This window comes from Lentinula edodes (genome assembly GCF_021015755.1).
Source record: "Lentinula edodes strain Le(Bin) 0899 ss11 chromosome Unknown C8R40scaffold_22, whole genome shotgun sequence".
Taxonomy (NCBI): Eukaryota; Fungi; Basidiomycota; class Agaricomycetes; order Agaricales; family Omphalotaceae; genus Lentinula; species Lentinula edodes.
The window spans coordinates 467,288-486,069 of record NW_025764328.1 but is presented as its reverse complement, the minus strand read 5'-3'; the positions used below and the strand labels follow the sequence as shown (position 1 = coordinate 486,069).

Sequence of the window (18,782 nt, the reverse complement as noted above, 5' to 3'; positions counted from 1 at the left end):
AACAAACTCTACTTTGAAGCGAATTCATGTAACATGTGTACATGTGGCAACCTTGTTAACCTGGCTGCGCGGTGATCAAGCTGATCCTTCTAGTCCGGGCTCGAACATGTCGAACGAATTTTTGCGGAAGCAACTATATATGCCCCCGCTCGCTCCGCCAAGAAAGTACGGGTGAGTTTCTTTTTAGTAATCGTACGTGGACATGGTATCTTCGAGAAGTTACAATGTTGTGTGAGGTAGATTTAAGATTATTTGATTGTAGAACTTATGGGTTCACGAAGTTTATGAATACGACCTGATAGGATTTCGCGCATGTGTCCAAAATTGGTGTATGAACGGATGAATGTCGGTGGCCACCTTTCATTCAACCGCTGTCGCACTCATACTACCATAAGTAGACATTAGGGGCGTGGCGGTTCCCGCCCGTTGAGGCACGGCTTTTCGGATGTTAATCCTGTAAGTCCGCTGAAGGTCAGCAGAAGTCATCGCTGGTTCTCGTCGTAGTTCAAGTGATCCCACTACCTCTGGAGTAGTGTCTTCTCTTCACCATTGGAATCGGATCTTCATGAATTTACCACATTGCAATCCTTAGTTTTTTTATTCAACTTTTTTTCCAGAACGTCGATCTACAATTATCCCCACGGTGCGTGTTAATAGTACTATAAGAGGGAAGAAAACTGATCTGAAGGCCTAGGCCAACTCTCAGCCATGCCGCCAACAACAGAATAGTGTCTCGGACGATCATGACGTCGGCGGAATCGTATATCATTTGCTACGTCCGATTGTGGTTGGGATAGATATTCGCAATTGGTTGAACTTTATGTGGAGGTCGTTGGATACTCCTTTTGAAGCCTTCTTTCCGTGTCGCACGCGAAGAGGCGATATCATGATTATAGGCTCTCCGTTTCTCCAGTGCGGGCGTCAAAAGACTTTCTCCCTGGGTCTTCCGCATAGTACCCTCAAGGTGCACCGTCGGTGCGAGCTACTCCCGAGTCGACGCTTCAATGAATTTATTATTCGAGTCCAACGCATTGCATCACAGTGTATCCCAGGACCTACACGGTCAAAGTGTGCCTGCTATGTATATAGATTCCGGGACGTGTCAAGCCACTATCTTCTCCACATGATGAAAATATATTCGAATAGATGTCCATTGGGTGCTGGGTTCGCATTAGCCTGTCAAGAGTCATCAACTTACCGAACTCATGAATACTATTGTGAACGGAGATTATCCCCCGTTTTTTGGTTACAGTTCCGTTGCAAGGCAACGACCTGCAACAACTGGAGAAAAGGATTCGGAAGACCACATGTATGGTCTTTTCGTAGTGGCGATGGATGCAGATGTAAAGGGTCCGTAGGTTGTGGCACTCGAACAACATTCAGACGGGAAATAGGCGCCAAGGGGCGCTTATTGGCGCTTATTAGTAGGTCCCTGTGATGTCATGCCATCAAATTCGCTTGACAATCAACGAACAAAAATTGATCCTAAAACCTTCTCGGGACGGTCAATCATTGCCTCACATAAAATGAGTTTCATCGACTCATCGCGGCTCTCTGCGATAACGAACCAGGGTTCGGTGTCGTAAAACGTTTCGCAGGTTGGTTTACCAGTCCCACGGTGACGATGAGGTCGAATTCCCTGACTCGTTTTGAAAGCCCTTTGGTGGAAAACTGCGCTATGAATTGTCCCTTTCCGCTGCTTCGTCTCCGCTGCAAACGGTACCGGGGAGACGAAATGACCTGTGCAGCAGAGTGTAGGAGGATTCCTAGCTCCCGCCCGTAGTTACATCTACGACTGAGTACCTGACGTGTAGGGCACCTTTGCCCGCTCCTTATAGGTGCCAGGCTCGGAACTCAAGTACTAGTCCATCAATCAAATGAAATGCTTCGCAAGCGCATTTTACCGCCTTGTTGTCTTATTCCCTGGTCGTTTGTGATGTATTTGGACACGGCCTACAATCACCTAGTCAAACATTAGGCGTATAAAACCATGAAGCGCGGTCTACGAATTCATCAAAGACTCATATGTCAAGACCACCGTCAGCAAGATCTCCGAAGGGGACCGCTTGTATAAACTGCAGGTACCGCTTCGCTTTCTCTCTAGGACGACATCGACTAACATCTTCTCATCTTCTTCAGACAACGGAAAATCGTGAGGCGTTACAAAGCAGCATTTATAATTCCCATCTCTCACTTCGTCCATACATATAGCGCTGCGACGGGAAACGTCCCGTATGCGGGTCCTGTAACGCTACCCTCCCCAGTGCATGCCGATACTCAGACGGCAGCGCATCCATCAATCAACTTCTACGAGAAGACATTGCTATCCTGGAGACTCGTCTTCAGCAATTGGAAAATCCGAGCGATTCTTCGCGTACGCTAGCTTTACACGCAGCTAGTGGCTCATCTTCAACCCCTCCGCATACGCCTCTAAATGTAAGTAATACATACCCTCACACTCTCCGACCCTTCTAACGGATGAACGCAAGGTATCATTGAATATGCGACAAGCTTTGTGAGCCATTCTGCGCCTTGCTACATCTTTTTTCAACTGATTACTTTGAAAGGTTCCGCTCCGTCCTTCCATATTCATTCGAATTCGGTTTTTTCCTTGACTATTCCCGCTTTTCGACTTCGCTTTCATCACATTCATCCCACGATCAACCCTTTCCGTCCATCCTGAGCGCTTGTCAGCTCATTGGAGCATATCTATCTCCTGTGAATGAGTTATCTGCGCTCCAATCCGCTTTTCTATCTCAGGCATTATACGATGCTTCGACCGGAATCTCCAGAGATCCCATTTATCTAGCACGAAGTATTGTACATTGCGTTCAGGCGGAAATATTTCTGTCTCAGTATTTCTTCGTGAACGGCCGGACTTTGGAAGGAAAATACCGTATTTCTAATGCTATGTCGATGGTCCTTGGGGCTGGATTTCACAAGATTCGATCCTCTGATGCATACGCGTTTCAGGGAAGGGCTGGAATGCACTCGGTTCTTCCACCAAGAGACCCAGTGGAGGAAGGGGAACGAATTAACGCACTGTGGCAAGTAGTGATCATGAACGCCTGCTGGACGGCAGCTGATGGTTCTCCATCAAACATCGCATACGACGTTCCAGAATCTAGAATAGACGCGCCATGGCCTCTTGACTCCGGGAGCTACTCACAGGTATGAGTATATACAGTTCAGATCTGTCAATGCACTGACCATTATAGGCTTCTTTCCCAGATAGCATACGGAGTAGTCACACCATTCAGAATTTCATCTCCAATGTCCCAGACAACGGGCGATCTTTGCTTGCTATCCACGTCAAAGCTGCAATGCTATTCGAGAGGTCTTCTTTATTGCAGCGTCAGTATCGACCGAGTAAGTTGCTCGCAACTTTCTTGTTACATTCAAAGGCTCATTGGGTGAAGATATGAGCCTTGCAGACGCGACACGTTTTCAACAGACATTCAATAATCTCAATAGCGCAATCAATAACATGGCCGCTATACTACCTTCGCTATCCGACCACAACCTTTCGCGAAGTACAATCCGAAGACTTCTCATTGCGCATACCCTGTGCCGCGTAGCCACTATTGTCTTACACGGAATATTCGAGCAGCGAGATCCAGCCTCCCAAGGGCAAGTCCTCACGGCAGCAGAAAGTGTTGTCATGCTGTTGAAGAGTATAAATCTGACTGATTTCCCTTTCATAGACCCCATCATGGGAGTGAGTACACGTTTGACATTTGAGAATACACTTCGTTTTGACGCCTTATTCACGGATGGCAGCACTTGTGGATGACTACAGTTAACGTCTTCATCAAAGAGATCAGGCTCCATGTCGCTACCGGAATGTCAAGAAGATCGTCTTTGCAGGGTATGATGGATTCAGCAGAGTTCATCATAGCAACGATGCGGATGTTTTCTACAAAATCATCGTTTATAGGTCAGATTCTCGCTGAATCTTGGTGCTATAACTTCGCTCATCGATGTCCTTGTACCACAGAAGCTCAATTAACTCATGCGCGTCAACAGTACATGACCGCTATCGGTAGACATTGACCCTAGGACCATGTTAGAGCTACACAGATCTCTGACGGCGACATATCAGTATTTCTAGACATTAACATTATCTATAAGACCTATTCATGGACTATTTTTTATTCTTTCTAGATGCTCTATGGACTGTACATTCTTCGATTCGATTTTATTCTGTATGTAATAGTCTTGCCATTTTAATGCCATTGGACCTCAGTACCTTCGAGTTCTTTACTTATATTTCCAAGTTCGTACATCTTGTACTGCTAGTCTGCTCTCGGACAATCCTGTAGACTTAGAACTAGGTGAATATTCCCACGGCACGGCCTTACTTCGTTTTACCACAGCCATCATTTTATATCTCTACTACATACATACATACATCCACGCAGAGAACTCAGAACACAATCCATCAGTACATGTGACTATCTCAACGATCCATCTTGAATACATTCTTCGATACTCTCCGCAAATGGCCTGAGCCAGGCGTAAGATCTTGGGCGTAGGATTTACTGGACGGTTCTCTCGGTATGTCATTTGTGGTTTCTAGAATAGTCCCGCGCTCACAACTTTTGTGATGATAGACAAAAAAGGACCTAGGGCTACACACGCGATATCTAACGAGATTCATTTATGATTCCAGTTCTAGGTTAAGATCGGCTAAACCATGGAGTGGAAATGGATGTACAAACGGACCGGCGTAGATCACGTAGCTTGAAACCGTATGGTCTGAACAAGGCCCAAAGCTTTAAAAGATTCTCGTGTTCGTTCATGCTCGATCTTCGGAACCCTTAAAGAGAAAAACCTTTCATTCTGGCGAAATCACTTGATTATAACCAGTTAACAATACCATAATTCCTGCTTGGCGTTACAGCTTGGCGCTCTATGCTGGAACCTTTTGAGACAGGTTTTGCAGAGGACAGGCACAATGTCCCTTCAAAACTTGAGATAAATATGAGCGTCCGACAGAGCTGATTTTTGCGCCAAGTCTTGGTAACCTCCATCATGCGACGCTCTCTCTTTTTGCTATCTCTCAGCGTCTTGAGCGGTGTTGTCAAAGCCGTCGTAGGTCCCGGAGTCGTTACAGGTAATGAAGAATCAATCTTCATACCACCCTTTTCTTATTGACGGACATCTAGGTAACACCGCAGTCCACGACCCTACTATGTGCAAAGACGATAAAGGAACCTATTATGTCTTCTGTGAGTCTTCGACGTGGATGTAAGATCATATGCTCATATATCTGCTACAACACAGCGACTGGTGTAGGCATAGAGATTCGTACTTCTCCAGATAGAACAGCCTGGACCCTTGCCGGGTTAGTTTGGCCTAATGGTGCGAGCTGGACAGATCCTTACACTGGTACTACTAATGGGTATGAGCTCACATCTTATACCTAACTTGGTCTTCACTTTCGATTCTCAGTGCACTTTGGGCGCCTGATTGCACATATCTGGATGGTCAATTTTACGTGAGCCAAGTTAGATTCGTTGTGGTTGGACACGCTAATTTGGTTGATAATACCCAGCTTTATTATGCGGCTTCCACATTTGGATCACAAAATGTAAATGTTGCCTCGAATCGTTCAAGGCTGTTGAAAAACTTTCATTTATTATTTGCGTCCTAGTCGGCTATTTTTTTCGCTAAATCGACGACTGGTTTACCTGGTGGGCTCCGGATTATCGCGATTCCAAGGAAATCAATTGAGGGTGTTCCTTTCAGGAAGCTTCACTAATGAAGGTCTTGTCACCTCGACTTCCGCTGGAGCCTCTTATAACGTGAGTTATCCCTCTAAGGTCATATGTTGAATGTTGTTCCACTATTCCATCATATCCAGGCCATTGATCCCAATTTACTCGTTGGTAAATGATTACCTCTACTATTCATAGTATAGTCCTCACTGATCTGTTGATGGAATATTATAGTGGGGTCGACGTGGTTCCTTTCTTTGGGTAGCTTTTGGACTGGAATCAAAGGTCAACCGTGAGTACTACAATCATATGCCATTCAGAAAGTAACCTTTTGTCCAGCCTCGGAAGTAGCACCGGGAAACCTACGACCACAGCAGTAACGGCTCTTGCTCAACGATTCGTCAACAGCGATGCCATCGAGGCCAGTGTCATCTATCAATTTGGCAGCTTCTACTATTTGTTCACCTCTTGGGACCTTTGCTGCCAAGGAACGTCGAGTACATATAATATTCGTGTGGGCAGATCCACGGCGTAAGCAATTTGAAGAATTATGACTATCACTCACAGGAGCATTTCTCATAATTAGATACAATGGTGGATACGTCGATGCTAGTGGAGTGGCACTAACCGACGGCGGAGGAACTCTTGTTCTCGGAACCCATGATTCGGTAAGTTAGCTTGTGAACGATTTCCTCGCAGGCAATTGAACACCTACCACGAAGATTGTTGGCCCCGGAGGTCAAGATTTGATGACGGACGCTGACGGACCAATATTGGTTTATCGTAAGTTTGTTCCTGCTTAAAATCCTAGGCTCACATTTATCGATGGAACCCTTTAGACTATTACACGTCTGCTGGAAGCTTCGTGAGTTCTGAATTTGATAGTACGACCTAGTATTCTGATCTCTTTTGTGTAGCTCGGTATCAACAGATTGGACTTCTCTTCTGGCTGGCCTGTGAGTTCAGACGTTCATAAGATGCTTTTTTTGAACTGACCATCTGCCAGGTTGTGGTCTAGCGAACCGCTGTATCCTAGCATGCCATCCTATCCTATCCTATCCTTAGTCGTCCGAAGAACGCAGACGAGTGAATAGCTGCTCAAGGCTTAGTGAACTTAAGATTATTGTCTACATTTGATTTTCGAAGCGGTTGAGGTCCTGCACACGATGCGTCTAGATGGCCCGCCTCCTCCGCCTCTCGACCCGGAACTTCAAGGATCTACATCAGCTTTTGAATTATACATAGCAACGAAGTATCACATTTTGAGCATGCTTACGCTTAAATACCGGGTTGCCTGATCTTCGGAGGATATTACAGAATGAAAACATCTTATTTTGGGCATTGTCAAGCTCAAGAGGTGATCAGTTGACTGAAATTCCCGGAACGGGCTGTGGTAAAAATAACGCTTGCATACAGGACACATGGTGAACAAAGAGGGTGAGAGAGGGTGAGAGCGCATATTCGGAGGATGGTGGTAACAACCCAGCGGAAGCCGTGCCGCCGTGCACGCTTCATGGTTCCTGGATGCATATGCATTTATGTCATTGCAATACTCGCTCATATAAATCTAGCGACTGCTTTGCTCTGCCTCGTCTCCTTGACGCGCAACTTTCTCCCCATCATGCGGCTCCCACTCACGCTCTTCTCCGCTGCGATTTTCAGCGCCGTTGCTAATGGTTACCCGAATCCCGGTGTGGTCACTGGTAAGCACTGCGATATTCAAAGCGCACCGATGGCTAGATAATCCCTAACTATCTTACACAGGGGACACAGCAGTGGCGGATCCCACTATGTGCAAAGACGACGCAGGCACATACTTCATATTCTGTGAAACTTTTTGTTTCTTTGCAGTATCCCCGATACTCAACTATACAACATAGCCACTGCGCCCGGAATCCAAATCCTCACCTCAACCGATCGAACTGCCTGGACGTATGCTGGGCTAGTGTGGCCCGATGGCGCGAGTTGGACGGATGCATACACTGGAACTACTAATGGGTATGTTTAGCTTCGTCGTCTGGGGACACAAATACTGATTGTTGTGCGTTCTACATCAGAAATTTATGGGCTCCGGATTGTACCTACTTGGACGGTCAATTCTACGTGGGTGCCTCTGATACACGTAATACATGAACAGACTGATTGCATCGTCTCGTACATAGTTATACTATGCAGCATCCTCGTTTGGATCACAAAATGTAACAATTGCTTACTACATACTACTTCGTAATTCTGTTTGACACAATCATCCCCCTCTAGTCCGCCATTTTCTTCGCCAAATCTACTACTGGAGCTTCAGGTACGTGGTTTTATATCGATTGACCAAGAAACACATACTCAAAAAACCGAACAGGTAGTTTCACAAATGAAGGTCTAGTGACTTCAACTGTCACCGGAGACACCTACAATGTGGGTAGATATACGCATATGGCGGCGCTGATGCATACTGATCAGCGTTGTACAGGCTATCGATCCCAACTTGCTTGTTGGTCAGTCGATGCTGTTATGGCTTGTCAGCAAGATGATAGCTAAATCTTTAATCATACAGCTGGATCGACTTGGTACCTCTCCTTAGGAAGCTTCTGGGACGGTATTGTGGGTGAAGCGTAAGTTCTTCGACTATGTCTTCTTTTCTTCACGTATTGATTGAAATTGAAATTTACAGGCTCAGCAGCAGCACAGGAAAACCCTCCGGCTCGAGCGTAAATTCTCTTGCTGAGCGTTTTGTGAACAGCGGTGCTATCGAAGCCAGTGTCATTTTCCAGTTCGGTGACTTCTACTATTTGTTCAGCTCATGGGATATCTGTTGCGATGGAACGTCGAGTACCTATAACATTCGGGTCGGAAGGTCTTCAACGTACGTGCTCATAATAGGTATTCATCGAAGTGACATATCGACGTGGTTCATAGATTCAACGGAGGCTTCGTCGACGCTGACGGCGTTGCTCTGACCGATGGTGGAGGAACTCTTGTCCTAGAGAGTCACGGCGATGTACGTGTTCGCTATGTTGACAACACTAGGAAAACCTGATTTTTTTGATTGCGAAGATAATCGGTCCCGGAGGGCAGGATATCATGACAGATGTCGACGGCGTGGTCATTGTTTACCGTGAGCGGCGTTTCACCTTCTTTTCTACCATCTTCTGATGGCTCGATCCGTTTCGCAGACTATTATACCTCCACCGGAACTTGGGTAAGTAATTCTGTTAGACCTTTGGACGTTGAACTGATAGTGGCTGCGTTAGCTTGGCATCAACTTGCTGGATTTCTCTACCGGCTGGCCTGTAAGTTATTCTGAGCTTTATATTGTTCCCTATCCCATACTAATCGTACGATATTCCTTCAGGTTGCGTTTTGAGGATACCTGATTTTACGAAGAGGGCGGAGGATGTAGCACAGGAAACCTGCAGGAAACAGATGTAGCAAGAACGTCAATATTAATACATTTCACAAACAAATAAGTGGTTGCTAAACTATTATAAGGTATGAAGAGTATCCGGATATCTGTGAAGAGCTTGAGGCTATAGTATACAACACCATGCATCATATCCCGTCTTGATCATGGAATAACCAATGAAAGAGCGAAAAGATTGATCAAACGACCAGCCTCTGGAGAACCACAAATAGCATCGATAGCAACGCCACACTCCCTACACCTGTGTTAATGCTCCTAGCACCGTCAATCAATGGGACAGCAGCCCCAATGGTCTGGTTCAAGCAATCCTCCAACGTCGTGTCGATGCCAGTGGGTAGCGGAGTATTTGTTGCATTTTCATCACTACTCAGAGCAGCGGAATTATTATAACCATTAAGCGTAAGAACAACACTGCTTGCACGATAATATCCGATCGCAGATTCGGGTTGAGGTGCGTTTGGGTCGGAGGCATTGTAAGGGCTAGGATTCGAAGTATTGGAGGATGATGAGGACGTATTGATGTTGGAAGAGCAATTTGTGGTAATTGCGGAAATGAGGGAGATGAGGGTAGTATTGTCAGCGAGGATGTGGAACGTCGTGGGGGAAAGAGTAGAGTTTGAGGACGTCGAAGCGCTGGAAACGAATACGGAGGTCATCAGTGGTCCACCAGGACGCGATGTGTTGTCCGGAGAACCATACTGCAGGGATATGAGAATATGTCATTACAGATAAAACTGTGGAAGGCAGCGCTAACCTCTGTATCATGAAGATATGCAGTGCTTCCGATACCAGCGGCTCCTCCCCAGACAATTGGCCAAAACAGAAACGGGAATCCTCGGCCTGCGACGCCTCTTCCCGTGATGCCGGGGTAACCGCTTCCATAAGTGCTAGAAAGTCCTCGTCAACAGCTGGCTAAAGAATCTGACCAGCCATGTCACACCTTGAGCCAAAAACTTGATCTCTAGTCCCTCCGCCTTCTATCCTACCAGCAAAAATTTGGCCCGAGGGAATTGTGGAAGCCTTTCCTCCACCGGAGCCATAACTTGTGGCGGAGCGTGAAGAACCGGCGATTGTCACTGAAGAGGAAGAGCCACGAGAAGAGCTTCCAGTTGAGCCACCTAGAATAAAATCAACCGTTACATTATTATCTCTTGGAGTATATGCCAGTTCTACCCGAAGCGCCTTTCCCACTACCTTTCCCACCTCCACCTTTTCGACGATACCTTCTGTGAGACTCTTGAGGTTCTTCCGCGCGGCGAGTTATGAAGGGAAAGCGCATCACTTAGAAATACTTGATGTAGATGGAAGTAGAAGAGAAAAAGACGGGACGGGCAGGATTAATTGATTGTTACCGAATCTCTTCGCATTTGCCCAAAAAGCTGTTGAAGCGCGCCGGGAAAGATTGAATTCCCGCTTAGTCACTTTGCCGCCGATGTAAAATGGTTATTTCCTCCCAGATGCTCAAAGGCTTTTCTTCTGAGCATCTTTCTCCAGATATCTCTCAACTCACCGGATAACGCAGCCACAGCCCACCACACACCCTGTGAGAAGTAAAGGCGCATCGCATAGCCGCTCGATGCGACTTTCGGCGGTTCACCAGCTCGTCCATCAAGTTTCAAGCTCAAGCCTCAAGGTTCAAAGCTCAGAACGTATTCAAAACTTGCCAATATCTTTGTCCTAACTCTCTACAGCTTTCTCCACACGATCCTATCTAACATTTCATCGCGCACGAGGTCACTCGGTTTTCTAATTGAATCTTTCTATAAAGCTGTGTATCCGCACATGTAGCTAACCTTCCTTTAACCTTCCATTCCTCGACACAAACATTCCCGCCTTTCTGGAGCTAGTTCTCATAAGGTCCACTATACTCCACCAAAAAATTGGAAGGGTTCAACGTCATAGACCAGAATACATTCAACCTTGGCGTGTTTGATACGAGGGTGACTGCTTTTGTATTCTCTGCATGTGTGCTTGAAGTAATCAAATCTACTGCCCATAATCCAAGCCCCAAGTCCCATAGTAAATCTTCTAAGTCATTTGAAGGCTCCAACAAAGCTGTGGAACTTCTGAATTATCTGAATCAGGTTCACCAATTCTCAAGAGCAAAATCAACTCTCGATCATTTGGCTTTTTTATTCTCGATTTCTTAGTCTCTTAGTGCATCAAAGAAGGACAGAAAAAAGCTAGGTTGAAAACCATGCCGCAAACTGTGTCCAAGGTATATGATGATGATCAGTGTCTGAGTCTTTTTTTTTGCTTTCATTCATCACGACATAACATGTCTTGCGTAACGAATACATATACTCGTTCGATCCCATCCTACTGTCTTTCCACGCTGACTGCTCTCGCAGTGATCCCCGTCTTAACAGCAACTTGAACCGACGAATTGGTCACTGCAGTATAAGATTCGTCTCGATTGTTCGATACAACATACAGATCGACTCATGTGTATTTTTGGGAACAATCATATATTCTTTTGGGGTTTCCTTGCGAAGCGAACAGGAGCAGGTTCCATCTATATCACAACAGCATTCACTAAATACACTCTTGGGAGTCATACCATGGTGCGTCTATTTCCATACGCAGGTATAAATATTCTTCTGTTCCGAGAGCTGAACATTCACTATGGAAAGCAGTAATGCCCTCGCAGCAATTGTCCTCGCATTTCAAAGCATACCTCTGGCTGCAGGCTCTTATGGAGGAGTGACCGGCCTCGACTCGGTAGCGCGCGGTGTATGTGCACTGATTGATCAGACTACCGGTCCTCTTCTTCTCTACGGACTCATTAGTCTCTGCTACCCTGACCTCTGCATCCCTTGTATCAAACCAGCATTCCATTTGAAGTGGATGGGTTTTCATGGATCGAGAGTTCATATCTGCTACCCTGTCCTCCACTTCTCTTCCTTCGACTTGAAGCTTCGGATGGCACGGATAGGTTTCATTCACACCAAAGGTTATGAAACCGATATAGAAGGCGCAAGCGCCTCTTTTCGCGCCAATTGGCTGGATATCAGTAACACGGTTACGCGTGCAGGAAAATTCTTGGTCAGAGGGAGCTCTGGTGGTCGCAAAACGCTTGAGCAGCTTGAGGAAGGGTTCAATCAAAGTGAAGGAGTTGTACCCTTTGCCCCGAACTCGAACCACTGGATATACCCTTACCTGCTTGGAAAGCAGCCTCGAGAAGCAGGTCAAATGGTTGCATTGTCCAGAGATTGTCTTATCCAGACTACAGCACTTGTCGTTGCACGTTTCGCGATCCTACTTGCATCTTCAATGCTGGTTACCCTTTTCCATATATTCGTTGTTCTGTTCCTGTTCGAAGACACATTAACAAAAATTTTCTTAATCTTCGGAGACATTGGGCGTTGGATATTGGTCGTCGGCCAATTGGCAAGCGTCATGACATATTCTCTGGATTATAAAGGAGTTTGTTCGTGGGCATCACCAAAAACGTATGGAGCCCGCTGGAATAAGCGGGAGCAAATTCAATGTCGAAATCTCGTCCTTCATTACATTGGGAAAATGTATCCTGCAGGCGTCGTCTTCCGGCTTGCAGCATGGCTATGGCCCAAGATCACTGCTAGAACCGGTGGTGGATGGAAAGACGTCCTTGGCGAGGATGAAGTATTTTCCTCATTCCATTGCTTCAGTGAGAACGACTTGGCGGATAATAAAAGTACACTTCTGCGTCTGTTTGTGGCGGAAAAAGCACCGGGAGAGTCGTCAATTGATTTTCGAGATTCGTACCACATCGACTTCAAAGTGCCTACGGAACTAATCCAATCTGGGTTTGATTCCCGGCTACAACCGAATCCTACTCAACAAAAATATAACTTTCGAGTAATGGGCCCGTTCTGCGTTTGCAATATCCTGGCTCCATTTGTGCTCATTTGGCGGGATGGTCAATCATCAAATCCAACACTGACACTAATTATCAGTAGTTTATTTCAAATAGTTGCTCTGGTGCTCAATTACAAGGACATCGATGACCAGTCAATCAATTGTAGATTCCAGAACATTCCTCAACCTCTGGTCCAGGGGTCCCATTACACAGTTCCACCTAGTCCGTTTCGCAAACGTCGCACCGGTGGAAGTACGGGCACCAGATGGTCTAATGTTCATCATCCTAATGATTTCATTAATACTGCCATTGGGGTAAGCGGCACTTCTACAGCTACAACAGGCCCTTCAGTAGTGGGAGCTGCTATGATTGTTCTGGAGGAACAGGATGTGACGGAAGGTATTACTGATAGAAAAGGGAAGTTGAGAGCAGTTCAAGACTAGTGAACTCTTAACGTCGAGTGCGTGAACTCGGAAATTCTGAATCTAGGTAAACAACAATTGGGTTTCTGTTACCTTTGGCTCATTTGCTTTGACCTCGAGACAGAGATTTTGTACAGGGTATGTACATTTGAGGCTTCTGAGGGACCGACCGTGCAATCACAATATAATAAACAGGCATCCACTGATTCATACTTATTCCGAACTTATATATTCTTGCTCTCTTCACATGATGAATAATTAGACGAGGAAGATGGTCTAGAATCTACACATCAGGGCAGATGGTTGTTTAGTTTCACCCTACTCCACCTTAAACCATGAGGACACTACCGAGACCGGCAGTCACTGCGCGATGGACGAAGTATGTTGGTTGTTCCTCAATGACTCCGTACAGGAAAATTCCCATTCCCAATTCCTTCAAAAGCTTGTTATTTACATTCACACTACATATACACACACTAGAACAACTACACCTGAATTATATTCTTTCCCTCCTCACTAAAAGCCTTACTCAAAAATATCAAAGTCTAATCCCCAATTCTTACTCGGGTTTGAACCTCGTTCAGGTTTATGAGATCTTACAGCCTTCTCGATCTTCTCGAATGCCGCCTCAGGGAGCTTTTTAAGGTGAATATTTTCGGTGACTCGGGAAGGTGTTTCACTTTTGGGTAAAACAATAGTCTGTGATACGCGGATAAGAACGAATGAGATGCATAATCAAGAACAGATGGATTCATACGCCTCTTTGAATGTGCCATGATATAATGACTTGAGCTGGAGTCATTTCAAGCATTCGAGCGACTTCTTTGATCTATAGGACTTGATGAGTAATAACCCAGAAGGAAAAAAAATTCTTACCTCTGGAACATTGAGCGAATCTTTGACGCGTTCCGCGCTTCCCAGAGGGGAGTATGCCTCCAATAGAATACCTGTTTGCCTCGAGAACTGATGGAACGAAGAGGTTGTCTTTCATGATCAATGCAAGAATGATTCCTAATGCGTACACTAACCTCTAACAATTCAACTTGCGGAAACCAGAAGTTGATTTCGACTTGATTTACAGCTGGTTGAATTTTGAGCGGGTTTGCAGTGAGATTCTGGAGACGACGGATATTGAAGCTAATTCGGAACTAGTGCTTCAATATTGACCATGACTGTCCGATATTTGGCTTACTTGCTGACTCCGATATTCCTCACTTTTCCCTTCTCGACCATCTCTTCGAGCTTTTGCCATGTTGGATAGGGGTTTGCGGTAAGCTCCTTATCATAGTCAGCTGGTTTGCCATCCTTGGGAACTGCAAGAGGCCTGTTGGTAGTTGGGGCCGATTACAGCATGACTGATGTCACTGTACCAGAGCTTACCAGTGAATAATGTAAAGGTCCAAGTAATCTGTGCCCAGTTTCTGGAGGGAATCATCTAGTGCGGGCTCGACATCTTCAGGCGCATGGAATGTATTCCATAGCTAACACGAGATGAGATAACCATGATATACTGCGAGGGACGAAAGACAGACTTTGCTCGTTAGCCACACATCTTCTCTTTTAACACCGCTCTCTTTCAGCGCTTGACCCACTTCTTCTTCATTGCGATAAATCCACGCGCCGTCAATATGTCTGTATCCCGATTTCAAAGCTGTCTTTACAGCCGCGGCGGTTTTGTCTTTGGGAGCTCGCCATACGCCGAGAGCAACTGAAGGAATTTGCGAGCCGGAGGAAAGATTATAGTGCATTGGAAGGCCGCCTAAGCCTTGCTGGGTGTGATGGCCACATCCAAAAGGTGGGAATTTGAATCCAATTCGACCTGTGAGGCCTTTACGAACAGTGAAAGCGACAGAAAACATGATAAGCAGAGAGAGAGTTAGAAGTTTCTTCCAATTGTGTTTGTGATAAGTATCGGAAGTCAAATTTTGAGCGTTGGATTCGTTTTTGTACTGTGGAAGACTCAACATGACATCGATGTGGGGAAAGATATTTCCCAAGCACTTGGAGTATCATTCGGCTCGATAACGGATCATTCCGAGTTTCTCCTTTCCGCAACGCTCATCGTGGCTTTTGCTAGATATCTTTCAACACAGGCTGCCAGAATGTCAGCTTCGAGCGACGTATTGATTATTGGGGCTGGGCTAGCTGGTCTTTCTGCCGCGTACAACCTCAGTAAAGCAGGTAAAACTGTCCAAGTTGTCGAAGCAAGAGATCGGATTGGGGGACGAGCGTGGACAGATTATTCGTTTGGATTTCCTGTTGAGCTCGGATGTATGGCTATCCATGGATATAACCAAGGAAATCCAGTGCTCGGATACGCGAAGACTTTAGGCCTGGTCAGTGCGCAGAATGATTTCTTGATTCTTCCAGTTCATCGATTTCAATTTTCAGGAAACCAAACTCCTACCAGCTTCACCAGGAACATCGTTCACAAAGGATGGACCGTTGGACGCTGATCTTACTCGAAGACTTCATACAAACATATTCTTAGCCATGTCACACATGAACAAAGTGACATCTGAACCCTTATCGGACTCATCTTCTGCTGCAGACATCTTGCTATCATCCTCTTCCCCTTTGTACACAGGGCTTTCTGAAACCGAGAAAGAGAAGGCCACTGCGCTTGCTCGAGCAGCGGAAATTGGATGGGGTATATCTCTTGAAGAAGCTTCTGCTCATTGGTCTGGATGGGCTTCTGGGGTGGCGTTCGCAGGTTCAGATGGTATCGTCGTTGGTGGATATGGAAAACTAGTCGCAGCGCTACGTGCTGCAGCCGAAGAAACAGGGAAAGCATCGTTTGTACTGAATGCGCATGTATCGAAGGTTGATAAAACCAACGATGGTCGAATTCAGATTCATACTTCCAATGGGCAAGTATATAATGGTCGAGCGGCTCTGAGCACGATACCACTAGGTACCTTGAAGAAGTTGACAGATGATTTCTTTGATCCACCACTTCCTGCTCGCAAGAGCTCTGTCATTTCTCGTACCGCGGTTGGTATCCTCGAGAAATTCGGTCTACTGTATGATTCACTCTGGTGGGATCCTGCAGCTGGACCTTTCACTATTCTTTTGAAGAATGGAACCCTCTTAGCCATCCCAATTTCGAGCTCACCACCTTGCCTACATGTATTAGTCTCACATGGTCTCACAGGTTTGTCTGCAGACACAATTCACAACATTCTTTCGCAAGCAATTGCCCCAGAAAAGATGGTTCCGAAACCAATCAAGGCAGTTGCTTCGCGCTGGAAAGATGATGAACTATCGCTTGGGGCCACTAGTAGTCCTGTCCGAGTCGGGGAAGGAAGATCTCCGCTTGACTTTGCAGAACTGGCAAGACCTGTATGGGGTGGATTACTCGGGTTTGCGGGAGAAGCGACTGAATTGGACCAGTGAGTCTTGTGCTTATTCAGATGGGTTCATACTTAATATTTTGTCTCCCCTTCAGCCGAGGTAGTGTTCCTGGGGCGATTCTGAGTGGAGAACGGGAGGCGCGACGGATTCAGGCTCTTCTTGATTGGCAGTATGTTGTGTGACAACCTACCAGAGCTGTATATAATCCAAAGCAACCATTATCTCTCCTGTAACATGCTGGTCAACTTTCTAGCATAGTAACTCAGGTTCTACCCATCCTGACTTTCCTTCCTATCCTTCTACTACCCTGAGCAAACTTCAAATTCAGTCAACTATTTTGCAGTGAATATACTGTATATACCATGCTAAAAGACCATGACTGACTAAACCTAAGGGGAGAATAGGAAAATACAGTGGGAGAATCCAGAATTGCAACCAGTACATAAGGGAGAAAAGAAAGGGAAAGATTGTGTGTGCATCGAGAGATTCATGGGAAGGAAGACTACTAGATAAATGCTACAGAGATGCAAAGACTATAATGCGACGGAAATGTTGTGAGAGATAGCGCATGTGTGTATGGTAGGTGAAATTATGGATCAGGTATCGCGTATGAGTAAAGCGAGGGGGAATTGGAAAAAATAATGGGTATAGCCCGCGGTCCGAGACTTAGGAGATCGACATGAGAGGAAACACGAGAAGAATGCTACATAGATGACTCGATGGATGAATGCTTTTGAAAGAGCGTAGAGTGGGAAGATGTGAGGGACTCAAATGGAAGCAGAGTGAGACAAAGAGAGAAAGAAATACAAAGAAAAATTGTTCCAAATGTATACATGATGGATGATCATTAACGAAGCGATGGCGTATGATTGGATTGAGGGAATGGTTATGTGGAAAATTAGGACGAAGGGAAGTCATTGTTCAGAGACTATAGGGACAGGTAGAGGTGAGAAAGAGATTACGAGAGCAAAGGAGTTCAAAAAATGGGTGAAGATCGTCAGGAATTCCTCAGTCGAGCTAATTTTCGACAAACGCAAAGTTCTGAGCCTGATGATCATGAAACGGTGCATATACGGAGCTTCCGCTCGCCGGGTTAGCCAGAGGATGAACGTAGATCATATGTTGCTCAGAAGAGACAGCACCTCCGTTCGCATCATGATACTGAGCTGGAGGCTGAGTATAGCTTGACTGGAACATCTGTGCAGTGGTATATCCAGAATTCAGACCGCTCCCGCTTGGTTCACTTGGGCTAGTATGAGTGCAATCTGTCACAAGATTGTTGTAAGGTAGCGGAGCCTGGGCATTGTTCATCTCCAGGGCATCGTACCCCAGGGAGTTCATATCTGAGGTGTCGGTATCATTCATTGTATCACCTGAGCTGGAATCTGGTTGCTGCTGTCCAAGTTGGGCAATGAGATTTTGCAAAGCAAAGTCATCGAGGCCTTGAAGGATTACTCCCAGATCGTTTAGCAGAGAGGGAGGATCAGCCTGTACAGTTCTGGGAAGAGGGGCAGACGGGTATCCACTGGCAAGGTAGGAGGAGATAGACACGTTGGAATTGTCAGCAAAGATCGACGGTACCGCATTTGTATCGAAATTTGCGAGACCGCTTTGGACAGAGTTAAAGTCTAAATCACCCCTAGAGACCTCAAGACTCGGAGTGCAGTTGTGAGGTTGAGCTACGAGGGCGTTATCAAATGGGTTGAAACCATTGGAGCAGGAAGGATCATCTTTGAAGGAGTCAAAGGTGGGGGGAACGGTAGTGTTACATGCGGCAGATGTGTTGGTGTCGCTAGCAAAGGCCGAAGGTCCCCAGTTCATATTACCCCCGTTGCCCGAGTAAGCGTTATACTCTGGGATATCACCCATCATAACGTTCAGATCGAAGTTCTGCGGCTGGTCGATGATAGTGTTATCAAAAGGATTAAAATTATGAAAGGCATTCGGATCGGCTTCGAAAGTTTGAAAGGCAGAAAGGGGAGTGGCGCTGGCTGAGAGTGCGCTGGTGATGTCGGTGGAGGCCGATGATC

At 45.9% G+C, this 18,782-nt stretch overlaps 8 protein-coding genes across 8 annotated transcripts; 6 read left to right on the top strand and 2 right to left on the bottom strand.

Annotated features, from left to right (window-relative positions):
- The first annotated feature begins 619 nt into the window (after positions 1-619).
- C8R40DRAFT_331200 (uncharacterized protein) lies at positions 620-1,732 on the top strand. Its single transcript, XM_046234728.1, has 2 exons — positions 620-643; positions 695-1,732. The coding sequence occupies exon 2, from the start codon at positions 821-823 to the stop codon at positions 1,436-1,438; it is 618 nt and encodes a 205-aa protein (XP_046085320.1). The 5' UTR covers positions 620-643; positions 695-820; the 3' UTR covers positions 1,439-1,732.
- Positions 1,733-4,339, top strand: C8R40DRAFT_331201 (uncharacterized protein). The gene is made up of 9 exons (XM_046234729.1): positions 1,733-2,081; positions 2,140-2,152; positions 2,212-2,436; positions 2,490-2,515; positions 2,568-3,171; positions 3,219-3,369; positions 3,420-3,718; positions 3,781-3,937; positions 3,998-4,339. The coding sequence occupies exons 1-9, from the start codon at positions 2,026-2,028 to the stop codon at positions 4,051-4,053; spliced, it is 1,587 nt and encodes a 528-aa protein (XP_046085319.1). The 5' UTR covers positions 1,733-2,025; the 3' UTR covers positions 4,054-4,339.
- A 695-nt stretch (positions 4,340-5,034) lies between these two features.
- On the top strand, positions 5,035-6,715 carry C8R40DRAFT_1048042 (glycoside hydrolase family 43 protein; the record flags this gene model as incomplete). Its single annotated transcript, XM_046224475.1, has 14 exons — positions 5,035-5,116; positions 5,169-5,231; positions 5,287-5,404; positions 5,455-5,500; positions 5,558-5,593; positions 5,657-5,696; positions 5,752-5,807; positions 5,867-5,891; positions 5,955-6,012; positions 6,060-6,251; positions 6,307-6,388; positions 6,443-6,503; positions 6,560-6,585; positions 6,638-6,715. 14 exons carry the CDS (start codon positions 5,035-5,037, stop codon positions 6,713-6,715), a joined length of 963 nt encoding a protein of 320 aa, XP_046085318.1.
- A 626-nt stretch (positions 6,716-7,341) lies between these two features.
- C8R40DRAFT_1171760 (glycoside hydrolase family 43 protein) lies at positions 7,342-9,078 on the top strand (the record flags this gene model as incomplete). The annotated part of the gene is made up of 15 exons (XM_046231759.1): positions 7,342-7,423; positions 7,485-7,547; positions 7,601-7,718; positions 7,778-7,823; positions 7,883-7,918; positions 7,980-8,019; positions 8,074-8,129; positions 8,185-8,209; positions 8,269-8,326; positions 8,386-8,577; positions 8,631-8,712; positions 8,769-8,829; positions 8,888-8,913; positions 8,966-9,004; positions 9,067-9,078. 15 exons carry the CDS (start codon positions 7,342-7,344, stop codon positions 9,076-9,078), a joined length of 936 nt encoding a protein of 311 aa, XP_046085317.1.
- Positions 9,079-9,145: 67 nt separating this feature from the next.
- Positions 9,146-10,414, bottom strand: C8R40DRAFT_1272899 (uncharacterized protein; the record flags this gene model as incomplete). The annotated part of the gene is made up of 4 exons (XM_046234079.1): positions 9,146-9,833; positions 9,890-10,022; positions 10,076-10,283; positions 10,309-10,414. 4 exons carry the CDS (start codon positions 10,412-10,414, stop codon positions 9,315-9,317), a joined length of 966 nt encoding a protein of 321 aa, XP_046085316.1. The 3' UTR covers positions 9,146-9,314.
- A 1,293-nt stretch (positions 10,415-11,707) lies between these two features.
- On the top strand, positions 11,708-13,615 carry C8R40DRAFT_1109857 (uncharacterized protein). Its single transcript, XM_046228314.1, has 2 exons — positions 11,708-13,465; positions 13,519-13,615. The coding sequence occupies exon 1, from the start codon at positions 11,761-11,763 to the stop codon at positions 13,417-13,419; it is 1,659 nt and encodes a 552-aa protein (XP_046085315.1). The 5' UTR covers positions 11,708-11,760; the 3' UTR covers positions 13,420-13,465; positions 13,519-13,615.
- Positions 13,443-15,373, bottom strand: C8R40DRAFT_1109856 (NADP-dependent oxidoreductase domain-containing protein). The gene is made up of 8 exons (XM_046228313.1): positions 14,931-15,373; positions 14,779-14,879; positions 14,591-14,722; positions 14,427-14,535; positions 14,275-14,361; positions 14,156-14,227; positions 13,592-14,097; positions 13,443-13,534 (listed from the first exon to the last, which is right to left on the bottom strand). Exons 1-7 carry the CDS (start codon positions 15,363-15,365, stop codon positions 13,924-13,926), a joined length of 1,110 nt encoding a protein of 369 aa, XP_046085314.1. The 5' UTR covers positions 15,366-15,373; the 3' UTR covers positions 13,443-13,534; positions 13,592-13,923.
- Positions 15,374-15,500: 127 nt separating this feature from the next.
- C8R40DRAFT_1047788 (uncharacterized protein) lies at positions 15,501-16,934 on the top strand (the record flags this gene model as incomplete). The annotated part of the gene is made up of 3 exons (XM_046224460.1): positions 15,501-15,734; positions 15,790-16,790; positions 16,847-16,934. 3 exons carry the CDS (start codon positions 15,501-15,503, stop codon positions 16,932-16,934), a joined length of 1,323 nt encoding a protein of 440 aa, XP_046085313.1.
- Between the last annotated feature and the right edge of the window lie 1,848 nt (positions 16,935-18,782).